Source organism: Danio aesculapii, chromosome 17 (genome assembly GCF_903798145.1).
Source record: "Danio aesculapii chromosome 17, fDanAes4.1, whole genome shotgun sequence".
Lineage (NCBI taxonomy): Eukaryota > Metazoa > Chordata > Actinopteri > Cypriniformes > Danionidae > Danio > Danio aesculapii.
The window spans coordinates 6,583,988-6,598,663 of NC_079451.1; the positions used below are offsets into that span (position 1 = coordinate 6,583,988).

General features: G+C 37.1%; 1 protein-coding gene across 3 annotated transcripts in view; it reads left to right on the forward strand.

Annotated features, from left to right (window-relative positions):
* Window positions 1-14,676, forward strand: part of mta1 (metastasis associated 1) — a 95,730-nt gene that overhangs the window by 41,409 nt on the left and 39,645 nt on the right. For all 3 annotated transcript variants that reach the window (XM_056476821.1, XM_056476820.1, XM_056476822.1), the window contains exons 4-5: window positions 7,686-7,812; window positions 14,603-14,666. In XM_056476821.1, the coding sequence (XP_056332796.1) occupies window positions 7,686-7,812; window positions 14,603-14,666 (191 nt within the window). The remainder of the gene's footprint in view (window positions 1-7,685; window positions 7,813-14,602; window positions 14,667-14,676) is intronic.

Genomic DNA, 14,676 nt, shown 5'->3' on the forward strand with positions numbered 1-14,676 from the left:
CCCTTTCTGCTTTCATTTTAGTTCTATTTTAATATTGTATGAAGTACATTTATTCATTGCTCTCATATTTTTACTTTTGTTAGTTACAAATCGTTAGTAGAATAAATCAATATTCTATTTGGCATGGGCTCAATACGGTTCGGGCTACGGTAAGGGGAAATATTCCTCAGAGATTTTTGTCTGTTGTGACCTGATTGAATCTTACCATCTGCTACAGGTTTGTTTGCTGCACGTACATGGTGTGTGCCACCCATTCCTGCACATATTAAAGGTGCTCTATTGGATTGAGACCTAGTGACCTAGTGTGGCGGCCATTTAAGAATGGTGAACTCATTAGAGCTGTTTATACCTGGTCACTTCATGTCGGTGGGACTTGAGCTCCAATTGCGTACAAAACCTCACACAAACCTCCTGGGTCTTATTTAATTTCTTGTACATGACACTTAGTCTATTGTGTTATTATTAAAAATATAAATTTGATTGCTCAAACCACTTTAGGTGGTGGTCTGGGATGCTTTCCAGAGGAAACTGGTCAGGTCTAAAAAGATCTGCTTGTTGAAATTGATGTAAATGTATTCATATAAAATGTTCTCCTCAAAATAAAACAATAAATAAACGTGAGAGTGTGTTATTGGCTGTATGACATAGGCAGATATACTGTAATAGAGCAAATGCAACAAAACACAACGCCACAGATGACAATTGTTTGGAAATTTGTCTTGTTTTATTGAATTATTTTTATTTCATTCTTTTTTTTGACCATTAAGTAATAAGTAATTAATAACATCATAACATTTTTTGGGTGAACTAACAGTTTGTCAGGTAAATCCTGTCCGGCTGAGTTAGACCCTACTCTGAAGTTATATCTTATTTAGTTTCTCCAAAAGGCTTTCTATGACTAAAATCGTTCCCAGTTATGTCAGTAGTTCTAGGAACTAGTCACAATGGATTCATACTTTTAATGTGGTTTACACCAAATTCTGACCTTGCCATTCCAAATGTCTCAACCGATTTCTCACCTGGCCAGGCAATCTTTTCCCAATCTTCTATTGTCCACTTTTGCTCTTCTGTTTTGGACTTCTGTAAATCCAACAAATGCATAAAAATTGCAGTAGATTCCAGCCTGCCTGGCATCAACTTGCAATTCCATCTTCAAAGTCATCTCAATTGTCTTTCTTCCCCATTCTTATGCTCTGTTTGGACTTCAGTAGATCATCTTGACCACATCTACAGTACTTGCCGAAATACAATGCAATTCATTGAGCAGATGAACAAGTTTACCTTATAAAAACGACATGTGAGTGTATGTTTTAAAATTGTTTCTGTGCCACAGGAAGGATAACTTGTTTGAAAAGTATTAAAATAGAATTTTATTTTGCGCCGTTTCAACTTTCTCCCACACCAAATTCCCTTCAGACTGCAAATTCACATCTCTTGTTAAAATGTAGTTTGCTGTAGTGCTGGTGGATTCAGTAATGCTGCAGTGCCACTGTAGTTCAATAGTTGTGCAGGAAACACTGTCAAAATCTTTTAGCACAACATTCTGTCTTCATCAGTGCAGGGATCCAGGGACTAAATAACTATTAACAGAAGCCAATGTCAAGAAAATCTAGGATTAAAACAAAAATTAAGCAGAACTGTATAAGAAGTTTCTCCAAACCCTAACTCTTTTCATTTGTGCTTTAGATTTTTCCCCGCACAGTTTGTGCTTTTGACATGAGCTATATGGTTAAAGGATTGAGTTGGTATATCCCAGCACTTGATAAAACAGTTGAAAAATTTCATTGGCTTTTAGAGACTAACCCAAAAGCCTAGCAGAATATCATAGACCGATACGGGTGAGGTGGGAAACATGGACCAGAAAGCAGTCATGAAGAGGAATTTAAAACACCACTTCATAAAAGCATGTTTTTAAGGGCATACCTGACTGTTTTGTGGAGAGTTTTTAGTTTCTGATTAGAACAAGCACATTTATACTTTGGATACATTTGGAAGGACATTTTCTAATCAGTCTGCACTAAAACAGAACTTTGTCCAATTTTTGAAGCATTTCGAAGACATACTCTCAAATAAATCAGTTTCAAATTGCAAATTTCCAGTTGTATGTGTGTGAACACGGAGGTATTATAATTGTCAGCAGAATTTGAATTATTGCGATTTGAATTACAGCAGAATTTGAATTATTGCGATATTTTGTTTTTCTGCGATTTATATTTTGCCATTTAACCAAATGACTTGAATAGCTTTTTTGAGAAAAAAAAAAGAATTTCGATTGACTGGGCTGATTTTAAGGCACTGAATCAAGTACAAAAATAATCAATCACAACAGAGCAAAGAAAAGATATAAAATAATCAGTGCTTTATGGTTTTCCAGAGAGTTCAACAGTATTCAGGTACAGAAATTGAATAATGATATGTAAAATAACACCCTATAGTCTTCATTGTTTTAATAATTCAGCAAAATTATTCTTCATTGAAGTTACACATACTTTTTTTTTTGAGCCGACTGCTTTAAACTCTTTTGAAATGCCTTTAAAATGCAAATGATAAAGTTAGACTCTGTTATGGTTATGACTCCGTAAATCTCATGTATTCTCAATTGTTGTGCTGATCAACTCAACATTGCATATCCTGCGATGTGACTGGATACATAGTCACCAGCCACTTTATTAGGTACACCTGTCCAACTGAACTCAATGTAGAGATGGTCAAGATGATCTGCTGCAGTTCAGTCCGAGCATCAGATCGGGGAGGAAAGGTGATTTAAGTGAATTTGAACGTGGAATGGTTGTTGCTGCCAGACGGGCTTAGTATTTCAGAAACTGCTGATCTACTGGGATTTTCATGCACAACCATCTCTAGGGTTTACAGAGAATGGTCAGAAAAAGCGAAAATATCCAGTGAGTGGCAGTTCTGTGGACACAGATGCCTTGTTGATGCCAGAGGTCAGAGGAGAATGGCCAGACTGGTTCGAGCTGATAGAAAGGCAGCAGTAACTCAAATAACCACTCGTTACAACCAAGGTATGCAGAAAAGCATCTCTGAACGCACAACACGTCGAACCTTGAAGTGAATGGGCTACAGCAGCTGAAGACCACACTGGGTGCCACTCCTGTCAGCCAAGAACAGGAAACTGAGGCTACAATTCGCACAGGCTCACCAAAATTGGACAATAGAAGATTGAGTCTGGTCTGAGTCTCAATTATTGCTGCTATGTTCGGATGGTAGGGTCAGAATTTGGCGTCAACAACATGAAAGCATGGATCCATCCTGCCTTGTATCAATGGTTCAGGATGGTGGTGGTGGTGTAATGTTGTGGGGGATATTTTTGGTACATTTTGTGCCCATTAGTACCAATTGAGCATCGTGTCTATGCCACCTGAGTATTGTTGCTGGCTATGTCCATCCCTTTATAACCACAGTGTACCCATCTTCTGATGGCTACTTCCAGCAGGATAACGCTCCATGTCATGGACCGCGTATCATCTCAGACTGGTTTATTGAAAATGACAATCAGTTCACTGTACTCAAATGGCCTCCACAGTCACCAGGTCTCAATCCAATAGAGCACCTTTGAGATGTGGTGGAACGGGAGATTCACATCATGGATGTGCAGCTGACAAATCTGCAGCAACTGCTTGATTCTATCATGTCAATATGGACCAAAATATCTGAGGAATACTTCCAGTACCTCATTGAATCGTTGATGCCACAAAGGATTGAGGCAGTTCTGAAGGCAAAAGAGGGTCCAACCCGGTACTAGTAAGGTGTACCTAATAAAGTGGCCAGTGAATGTACATTGCAATATCGATGCTGAAGCTATATATTGTGCAGCCCTAGTTGGCTACAGAGATTTTGTATTATTTAGTTATACATTTAGCGATTTAATGCACTTTTGTGCTTCTCAAGATATATTTCACAGCCATAGTTTTAATGTAGACAGTCAAGAGCTGCCAATTAAACCAAAAACAGCCCTAGCTATGCGTTAAATCATCGTGACCAAAAAGTGTTTTCTGATTCTCAACCCTTACTACCCTTCACCCCTCGGCTCTCCTCCACCTGGTAAGGCGATTCATTCATCAATAATTGATAATTGGTTAAGACGGGTGAAATGGAGAGGTAATTTGTTGAGTACAGGCAGGGTGCAGGGCCAGATGATTGGCTTCTTTCGCTCTTTTCTCCCCCCTCAGAACTACGCTTGGAGTTTACCGAGTTCAGCTTCTTCTCTTCTCTCCGGCTCTCAAGGACGCGGCAGGCTGTTCGTAGCCACAGGGCTCTGCCTCTCTCTCTCTCTCTCTCTCTTTTTTTCTCATCATCTTATCCCATTCACTCTCTTTGTTTCAGTCTCTATCCCCCGCTCCATGTGCATCTCAGCAGGGGTTGTCGATACTCCGCGCGCAGCTGTAACACAACGGTTGCTGATGTGCAGCACTAGTAAAGTGACCATCCACTCGTGTTCAGCGTAGTTTCACATTTCTTCACTGCAAGATAGAACCGGATAGCATGTGATCAGCGGCATTTGTGTACGCTCAGTGCCAAAGGAGGGAATACATATTGATTTCAGACAAACATCATTCTTTTTTTTTTTCTCCCCCCATTGGAAATCCCTTGATTCTTTTTGTTGTGCTGCCTTTCCCTGCATCTCTGTGTTTCTCCATCTGTCTCTATCTCTATCTCTCTCTCCTGCTAATGAAACTCCAAATGAATTGGAGCACGCTCGATGGTTTCTCTCCCTCCCTTTCTGACTCTCTCCCACTTATCATTCTCCGCCGCACTCTGCCTCCATACAGCACATATATGTGGGGTTTGTCAAGAGAGACGTTTGCTTGCTTTCTCTGTTCCTCCCTGGTAATCCTTTTGAGAGATGGGTGATAATGTGTTTGCGCAAACTGAATTAAGAGAAGTGGTCCGTGCTGTCGTGCTCTCTTTTGGTCGTTCGCGCTAATTTTCACGTTTGCACACAGTACGTTTGATCAGGCGCTGTTAAAAAAGGTGTAGTTTTAGCACCTGGGTGACTGGCCATCACAAAGTCATATGCACTTCACTTTGAACTTTAAAGTCTTGTGAAGATGGATTGATTCAATGGTCAGGGTCTTTGTAGGGCTTTTCAAAATGTTGTAGAATTAAAGTCTGCAAGATGTGTATCCAGGTTGACTAATATACACAACGTCACTTTAAGCTGATGTTAAAAAGAAATTAATTAGTGAGCATTTGTTAACTCACACACATATAGATGTATATCAATGAAAAACTTTAAAATACATTTCATTTATCGCCATTTTAAAGGTCGTTTTCTGGAAATGAGATTTTTTTTTTTCTCCTGCACTGAGGCATGAATCACCACTTCAGCAGCTCTTACATACACCAAACTACTCCTTTTCATTCAAATCTGTATTCTGAAGGTTTTTTCAGGAGGATATGTTCATACATAATTTGTGGATAATGTAAAGCTGATTATTCTACTTAGATTGTGAGCATTTTTTGATTGCTTGCAGTATTTTCTAAATGATAAAGTGATTAAAAAGTATTTTATAAAACAGTAATAGGAATTTAAAAGTTAAATTGAAAATAAAATGTAAATTTATTGTGAATTTACTTACCCGCTGGCCGTTCAAGATGTAGATTACTGTTTTTCTATAAAACACAAACTAATAAAATGCACTGAACAGCTACCAGCAAGTTTGGAAGTTAAAAAGAATGCAGATACATGCTAAACAAAAGGGATACTGTGGCTTCTTATGAAACATTGAGATTTCATTAAGTGAAATTATAGGTCTTCAAAAAAGTGAACATTATTTACCAAATTATTACATTTAAACAAAAAAAAGTTAAACCGTTTCTTTGCACAGACCAATCAAATGGTTTTGGTTTAAAAGAGCTCAGGAGCATGCATCAGTTCACTTGTAAATAAATATCTGTAGGATTTAAAATGGACTCGATCCACCCTTTACAGCTATATGAGTGTTAATTCTACTGGGACAACTTTCCACAAGGTTTAGGAGTGTGTTTATAGGAATTTTTGACCGTCTAGAAGCACGTTTGTGAGGCCAGGTACTGATGCTGGATGATAAGGCCAGACTCTGCAGGACAGTCTCTGCTCTAATTTAAACCAAAGGTGTTCATTCAGGATGAGGTCAGGACTCTGTACAGGCTGGTCAAGTTTTTAGGCACCTCATTCATCCATGTCATTATGAACCTTGCTTGTGCACTAGTGTTCAGTCATGTTGGAACAGAAACATCACCGAATGTTGTCTAAAATGGCTTGGTATGCTGAAGCGTTAAGAATTCCTTTCACTGGAATTAAGGGGCCAATTCCAAACCTGAAAAAAACCTTACACAACAACAACAATAATAATAATAATAATAATAATAATAATAATAATAATAATACCTCTTCATAAAATTTCACACTTGATTCAATGCAGTCTGGAAAGCACTGTTCTCCTTGCAACTTCCAAATCCAGGCTCATCCATCCAGTTGCCAGATTTCAGTGAACACACCTCCGCTGCTCTAGAGTCCAGTGGTGGCCTGCTTTTACATTCCTGCATCCCACACTTTGCTTTGCACTTGGTGATGAAAGGTTAGGATGCAGCTGCTCAGCCATGAACATCCTTTCCATGATGCTCTCTGTGCACTGTTATTTAGTAATCTGAAGGCCAGGTGAAGTTCGGAGGTCTGTGGTAGGCATGGGACGATAACAGTGTTCAAGCTATAGCGCGGTTTAGAGAAGTCTGCTATACCGTTACGAAGGTATGAGTAAGATTTTTTTATTTACAGTTTGTTTTTTTACAGTAGTATCTCCAGCAGAAAAGAAATTCATTTCAACTATTTAGCCTGACATGTTCCAAAATAATTTTTTTTTTCCCAAATTAAAAATATATTGTGTAGAAAGGGGAAAACAGTTTTGTTTTTTACCCAGACATTTAAAAAGAATATATTTTAGAGCAGTAATCTCAATACCGTGAAATCGTGATATTTATATCCAAGGTTACACTGTCAGAATCTTATACCGACCCATGCCTAGTCTGTAGCTGTTGACTCTGCAGAAAGTTGGCAAATCCTGCACACTGTTCGCCTCAGCATGCACTGACCAATCTCTGTGGTTTTACATGGCCTACCACTTCATGGCTGAGTTACTGTGGTTCCAGTTTGATTCCAATTTGTTATAATAGCACCAACAGATGACGGTGGAATATTTAGTGATGAGAAAGTTTCACTAGTGGACTTACTGCACAGGTCAAAACTTCTCATGTTACTACTCTTATATTCACTGAGTTTCTCAGAGTGTACCATTCTTTCACATGTGCTTGCAGAAACAGTCTGATGTTGACACCCGAATTAAAGGATTTGGATGGAGTGTGCAATGTATTGTATTTATTTATTTATTTTTTCAACTCTCAAAGGGTTTGTAGCTGTTGATTTAGAAATTTACAAAACACCAGGGACTATGGTTTTTGCAACAGATCTTCTTAAATGTTCTACTGTAAACAATATATATACATTTACATACTTTTTGGGTGAACCATCCCATTAAGTACCGACTTTGCTCCAAAAGCTTTGGCTCTTTTGACAACTCTAGCAGTTATTCCAAGAAATCAACAGCAGTTTCACATCTTTGATATTATTTCTAGATGTAATAATAGGTTATGCTGAAAATATATTTTCTTGTCACTGACTTTTTTAGGAGAGATGGAAGAGGAGATGGAGAACCCCGAGATGGTGGATCTTCCAGAGAAGCAGAAGCATCAGCTGAGGCACAGAGAGCTCTTCCTCTCCAGACAGTTGGAATCTCTGCCTGCGACACACATCAGGTAACCTATGAAAAAAAATCTTTAGATATTGAGGATATGCTTCATTCTGGCAGTGTTTTTTTTTTTCTAGCTGCCGACTTACTTTCATTAGTGCAAGCATACGAGTCTCACACACACGCACACGCACACGCACACACACGCACGCACACACACACACACACATACATAACGGCTCCCTTCAGTCTTTTTTTTCATGTTCTGGCCTAATGGAATCCCCAGCGCGGAAGAGTATTAACCTCTCGTTCATTCACGCCGCTCTCTCATCGGTGTGATTTCAGCAGAGAGCAGTTCAAGATTGAGTCAGTCTCGTTTTTTTGCTCAAGGGCTTGTATTTTTCGTCCTCTGTACATGTGAATAGAACCATTTAAGAAGGATCATGTCCAGTTTTATTTCTGACATTGCTATGAAAGCAGATGGAAGTTTTTTTTTATTTTTTATTTCAGCCTTCATATTCACTTGTGTCCTACTTATGAACCTGAGGTCACATCTGACTCCGATCGACTTGGATCTCGCGGACATGTAAATCTTCTTTGGATTTCATGGAGAAAGTCAGGATGGGAGGGGTGGAGCGAGATTGACCTTAAACGTTTCTGGATGAACAGGTTCTTTATTGTTGTTTGGTCATGGATAGTGGATGGCAAGTATCAAACCTTTCAAGGGTTGGAACGATTCATCAAGTGACTCATTTTCAAAACAACTGTTGATTAGATTTTTCCTACTGTAACTGTACGGTTTGCAGTGACCTAGAAACATGAACAAGTGAACAACGGGATTAGGCAGAGGTGGGTAGAGTATCCAAAATCTATACTCAAAAGTACAACTTGAGAATTTTTACTCAAGTAAAAGTAACAATCTTAAAAGTTACTTGAGTAAGAGTAAAAAAGTATCAGATAAAAAAACTAGTTACTAAAACGTGTGTTTTAGGGTTGTAGGGTTCACAAGATGTTTGTTTGCTTTTACAAGAGAGCATTTGAAGGAAAACACTTGGACATGTGTGAAATTTGAGATTACAATAAGTAAAAATTGCCCATAGTTGTCATATTACCATTAACAGTGTTCAAATAGGCATAACTTTGACATTTATCACTGTGTTTTTTTCCAGGTTGCAGCTGGAACTCATGTATGTTGCAATGTACAGCGGGCATCGCATTAGAAACTGTTCTTTATAACATCTTCTAGTGAACGCAGACACTGAGCTTGAGGCTGCGGCTTGCACATCTTCAGCCGTCATTTCAATACAGGCGCGCACTCTAACTGAAAGCAAGAGAAGTGTCTCTATAGCAAACTCTCGTGACACAACCTCCACAATTTCGTGCCTCGTGAAATTTGCAAACAACTTATATAAATCATATTCATTGCTATTTGACCGTAAAGGAGGAACACCGCCAAATGTAGCGAAGTAAGAGTAAAGTTTTTTTTTTCTCTAAAAATTTACTTCGTAAAAGTACACAACTATAAATGTAGTCAAAGCACACATTACCCAACAAATTTACTCAAGTAAATATAATGAAGTAAGTGTAATTCATTACTACCCACCTCTATGATTAGATTTGGTAACCTTTTTTTCTTGTTCTTTGTATTTTTTGTATTAAATAAGACCTTATGACGAAGAACTATGGAGAGAGATTAGACTCAATAATAATTCACGCAAAAGACACGATGTACACGTACGTAAAATATTTATTTATACTTACAAAAACAATTCACATGCACAAAATAAAAATACATTTTCATAAAATACGTTTCACAAATGCAAAACACCATTTGCAAATATATAAGAGTGTACAAAAAGTTTTGAATGTTTAAAATTCACGAGTTCATCCTGAATGAGAATGTGCAAATCCTCTCTCACGTACGACTCACCCTGAATACGAGTGTGTGCATTTTGAGACTTTCCTGCCAGAAACAGGCAACTCGTACCTCTCAGCCAATCAGATGAGAGCTGTACTCGATGTCAACCACTCTCCGCTCCTTTTGCGCAGTCTGTTCCTCTAACCAACATGGCGGATACTCCTGTAAGTCAATACTGTTTCCTACTAGTTTGTGTATACGCTTTTTATAGTAGAATCTGAGTGTATTTTCAGTAACTCAATAGAAAAGTGCTTGTGTCAAGTCTATGCTAATTTAAGTGTATAGTAATAAATGTGCGAAGCATCTTGTATTAGCCGCCATGTTGTTATTTGAACAAACCTTGTTGTTTAAATTATGTTATGTCAGTGAGTTGTGATTGGTTGAACAGTAAGCTCGCATCTTATTGGCTACAGGGCACGAGTTACTCACGTGGGAGGTGTGTGCTGACAGGAAAGTCTCAAAAATGCACACACTCGTATTCAGGGTGAGTCGTACGTGAGAGAGGATTTGCACATTCTCATTCAGGATGAACTCGTGAATTTTAAACATTCAAAACTTTTTGTACACTCTTATATATTTGCAAATGGTGTTTTGCATTTGTGAAACGTATTTTATGAAAATGTATTTTTATTTTGTGCATGTGAATTGTTTTTGTAAGTATAAATAAATATTTTACGTACGTAAATTTGGCTACGCACGTGTACATCGTGTCTTTTGCGTGAATTATTATTGAGTCTAATCTCTCTCCATATAGAACCTTATGAGTCCATATTTTCAAATTTTGATTAACACGATTTTTTTTTTCATTTGGGTTGTGAACATTATATATTTTTATTTTACTTGAAGATCAACAACAAAAGCTTCTCAATTCTAAGGAGATAACAGTTTTCAGTGTCAGTATTAAAATAAAAAAGTTATTGTGATTTTTATATTTCTCAAATGTGGAAGAACGGTATATGTCCAGGTAGTGTGGAACCTTAAACCACTAAAGATCTCATTCCTTTATCTTAGTTTTAATACAGTAACAGAAACGTCTGGTTAACATTATGCATTTCTTTCAAGTTTATTATTATTATTATTATTTAAAACAAAATACAGTATGAACAATGTACAATACGTAGACCTTCTTACAGTAAATGCAAAAGCAATCAGTTATTAACAATAAACAATAAATAAATGCAACAATAAATGCATAAAATGCAGACACACATCATAGCTAATATTGTTGTTTATTTAGAAATATATATACATTGCACCTGTGCATATACAACTTCAGACTGTTCTCGTGCTCCACCATCTCACGATATAAATAAATATATAAACAAATAAACTCTGCTTGCTGTAGTTTACACAGGACTGGCGGGAAATATGCATTAATATAGCTTCATCATATATGCTACTGTATGTGATTTATTTTGATAGGTTAACTGTTTTTGTGCAATTTAGCACTCTGCATATTATACGGTTCTTCCACTTACCACCATTGGTGGATTTTTCCCTGGTTTTTGTTCTCCTTTTTGATTCAGAAATGGTTTCTCAGCATCCCTCAAAGCCTTCTTTACTTTGTCCTTTTATTTGTTCATGTCTTTTTTGCTGACACTTTGCCTTTTAATGTCTGAAGTGGACATAAACGCTTTTCCCGCTATTTTAATGTTTAAAATGCAGACTCTTGGTTGCAAAAATTTCCCCAAACTGTTTTCATATACAAAGTTAACACATACAGCTAATGTCACATGGTCATCTCTTTTATTTTTTTTTTTTGGACTTAAACTGTTGTTCATCGCATGCACTGAAATGTAACCGACACTAAACACAACAACAGAGTTAATGAATGAGAAGTTAGAAAACATGATTGAATTACATTTCGTGTTAGGATACACATTTTGTTTTGGTTTAAAAATGTTTTTTTTGATCTCCAGAAAATAAAATGTGTAAATATACATAATTGTGTTTACTCTAAGACATCCTTTAATACATGCTGCTAGAAAAATACAATAGGGTATATGCCGAGCTAGTGTTGTTCTCATACTGATAAACTTCCAGTGACCTGATATTGTGAGTTTTTTCCATTTTATACGGTTCCTTTTACAGCATGGATGTTGTAATGTAATTCAAATACAATCAGTTAAACAGATTTGGCATTCATTTAGTTGCTCAAGCCTAAAACAAGACAAAAAGCTGTTTGCTCGCACGCGCCCGTCAGAATCGGCAGGCAAGCGCAGAAGCTCCATTGAATATACTGTGGTAAAATAACCGCTCATGTTATGTAGACATGGCGGGGGGAAATGTAATTTAATGTGCTTCTTGTACAATCTGAGACCCACTTTATATTGGATATCACTTAACCAATGGAGATTGCTGATTTTTAAAGAAAACAGACCTTAAATGCGCCGATTTTGCATTGGCATACACTTCACCGGAAACAATTAACCCAGGTTACTGGCAAATTAAAAGTCCTATTAGCATGCTTCGACATATACCCTGTTACGGGAAAAAAATTAAGGTTTATTCGATGAAAACAAGTTTATTTAATGAACCACGCTGATTTCTCTGGCATCAAAATGTGACAACCTCTGTTATATTACTAAATCTGATGGGACAATTTATTTTAATTCAGATATTCTTCGTCAAAATGACAAAATGTGGATAAGAACGAAATTGCAATGTCACACTATTAAATAAATGACTATATTACTCAGCCAGGGTGTGGGTTTTTGATTTTTACTTGGGTACTTTGGTACTTCTCCAGCCTTAACTTTTGCACGTCTGTTTGATGTTTCTAGGTCTTTTTAACTGTAGGATCTGTCAGGAACGCTAATTCATGCAATCTTAGTCAAATAAATACAAGTTAAATTTAAATGATTAACTTCTAAGAAAAATTGATCGGTTCTTTTTCCTTAATCCGTTGGAGACCAGCTTTGTTTTTTTATTTATGCTGTTTTTTTAAAACATCAGATTGATTTTACTTTCAACCCTATGCTCCATTGGTGACCGTATTGGTGCACTCAAATCCACAAAGCACTTTCAGATGTACAATAGCATCTGATTTTTGAAGGGTTCCTACACACCAGCAACAAATAAGTTAACAAAACAGCCATAAAAGAAATTGCAGCTTAATAGTTCCATTAACGTCATTACGTCACCATTTAGTCTTGTTTCCTCTGGTGTTGCATGCAATAACGGTTTGTGTTCATCATTGCACCATATGTGATTTCAGGTATTTTGTTTTTAATTTTGCGAGAAGTTCAACTGGAGTTAACGTCTCACACTATGCGTGCAAGCAGACGATGGCGAATACAAATTTTCAAACAACAGCCACCTCTGCAGATACTATCGGGTTTTATTCACCAACTTTTCATGTCCCCCCCCCCCCCTTGCTTGAAGCCATTCTTATTTATTTGTCGTCAAACGCCAAACTGCTGTATGTGAGGATCCTGTCGCAAAATGTAGCAAAGTACTAGTGCTTTTCCGTTTTTGGCTGTATCGTTGTTGTGAACCTTGCCTTACTCTGGCAACAGATGGCATTTTCCAGCCGTACCTAGTTAAAAAGAAAACATCTGAACTTTTCCAAATGCTGCACGTGCACCGCAATTCATGTAAACAGAGCTAACCAACCTGCATCACACTTAGTATAGAATATACACATTCCAGTAATACCGGCAGACTAATTACTTTAGACAAACACAGCGCATCCAAACACTATAGCGCTTTTTACTTTGATTTTCTTTATGAACTTGCATCGGTACTGCTGCAATGGTTTTTCTATTTGGAAAATGGTTGATGGTCACCTAGTTACGAGAGACACCAGGGGGGAGCGTTAGCGTAAAGTCAAGGAATCCACGTGTGCGCACTTGTCAGTGGCGCATCTCGCCAGTGTGGCTTTTTGGTTTCTTTTCTTGTGCATCCCAGCTACTAGTACCGCAAGTGAAAGATTTTTTAGCATGGGGGTAATGTAGTCATTCAACTTCACAATTTGGGATGTTGCAGTGTGTATTTCAATAATGATGGCTAGTTCCTTTACTTGACAGCTCAGATTTGATTATCATAATTTGTTTTGTTGAGTTTGAGGTTTACTGTATCACTATTATTCATACCTTAAGGTTTGCTTTGATTGTTCAGTATTTACTCTTTACCATTGCACACACTTTGTAACATTTATCTTTAATCAATTTCTCGAACACTTATGTTTGTTTTATTATAAAGAGGTGAGAAATTTAGTTGAAATGTTTTTGTTTTTGACTATTAATACTATCTGCCTAAGTAATTTTGGTAAACTAAAATAATGTGGTTCAAATAAATAAATCCTAATATTCCTAAGTGTGTTGTTAAAAATGTTCATTAATTATTGATATCGAGTGATATAAAACATGTTATCTGGATCATTATTATTATTTTTTTTTGCAATATCCAGCCCTAATGCAATATTAAAATATAGTCAGTTAAATAGACCTAAGTATTCATTTAGTTGTTCAAGTTTAAAACAAATAAAAGGCCGTTTGAAAACAAGCAGCATCAGGTTGATTACTATCACCATCAAGCAAATACAAAAAAACACAGTGTGGTAAAATAAATGTTTGTATTTTAAATACATTGCATGGAACAATGTAATTTAATGGAGTACTTCCCTGCCTGGTGTGAGACCCACTTTATTTTGTGTCGTAATCAGGCAGTGTAGATCATTGATTTTGAACAAACCAGATCTGAAATGAGTTCATAATGGCATAACAGTTCACCGGAAGCATCTGAGCGGGCTTATTTAAAATTAAGAGTCTACATGTATAAGTATGTCTATTATTTCACTATTATACTGACATTTCTGTATAGCAATGCAAAAAAACTGCGCAAAGGAATTTAAATCAGTTGTCAATTAAAAGGCATTTGGGGAATTGTGATGCATTTTAACACTGAACCCCTGTGTTTTCGGCTCTCTTTTTTTCAGGGGGAAATGCTGTGTTACTCTTCTGAATGAGACGGAAGCCCTCAAGTCCTATTTAGACAGAGAGGTGAGTGCCA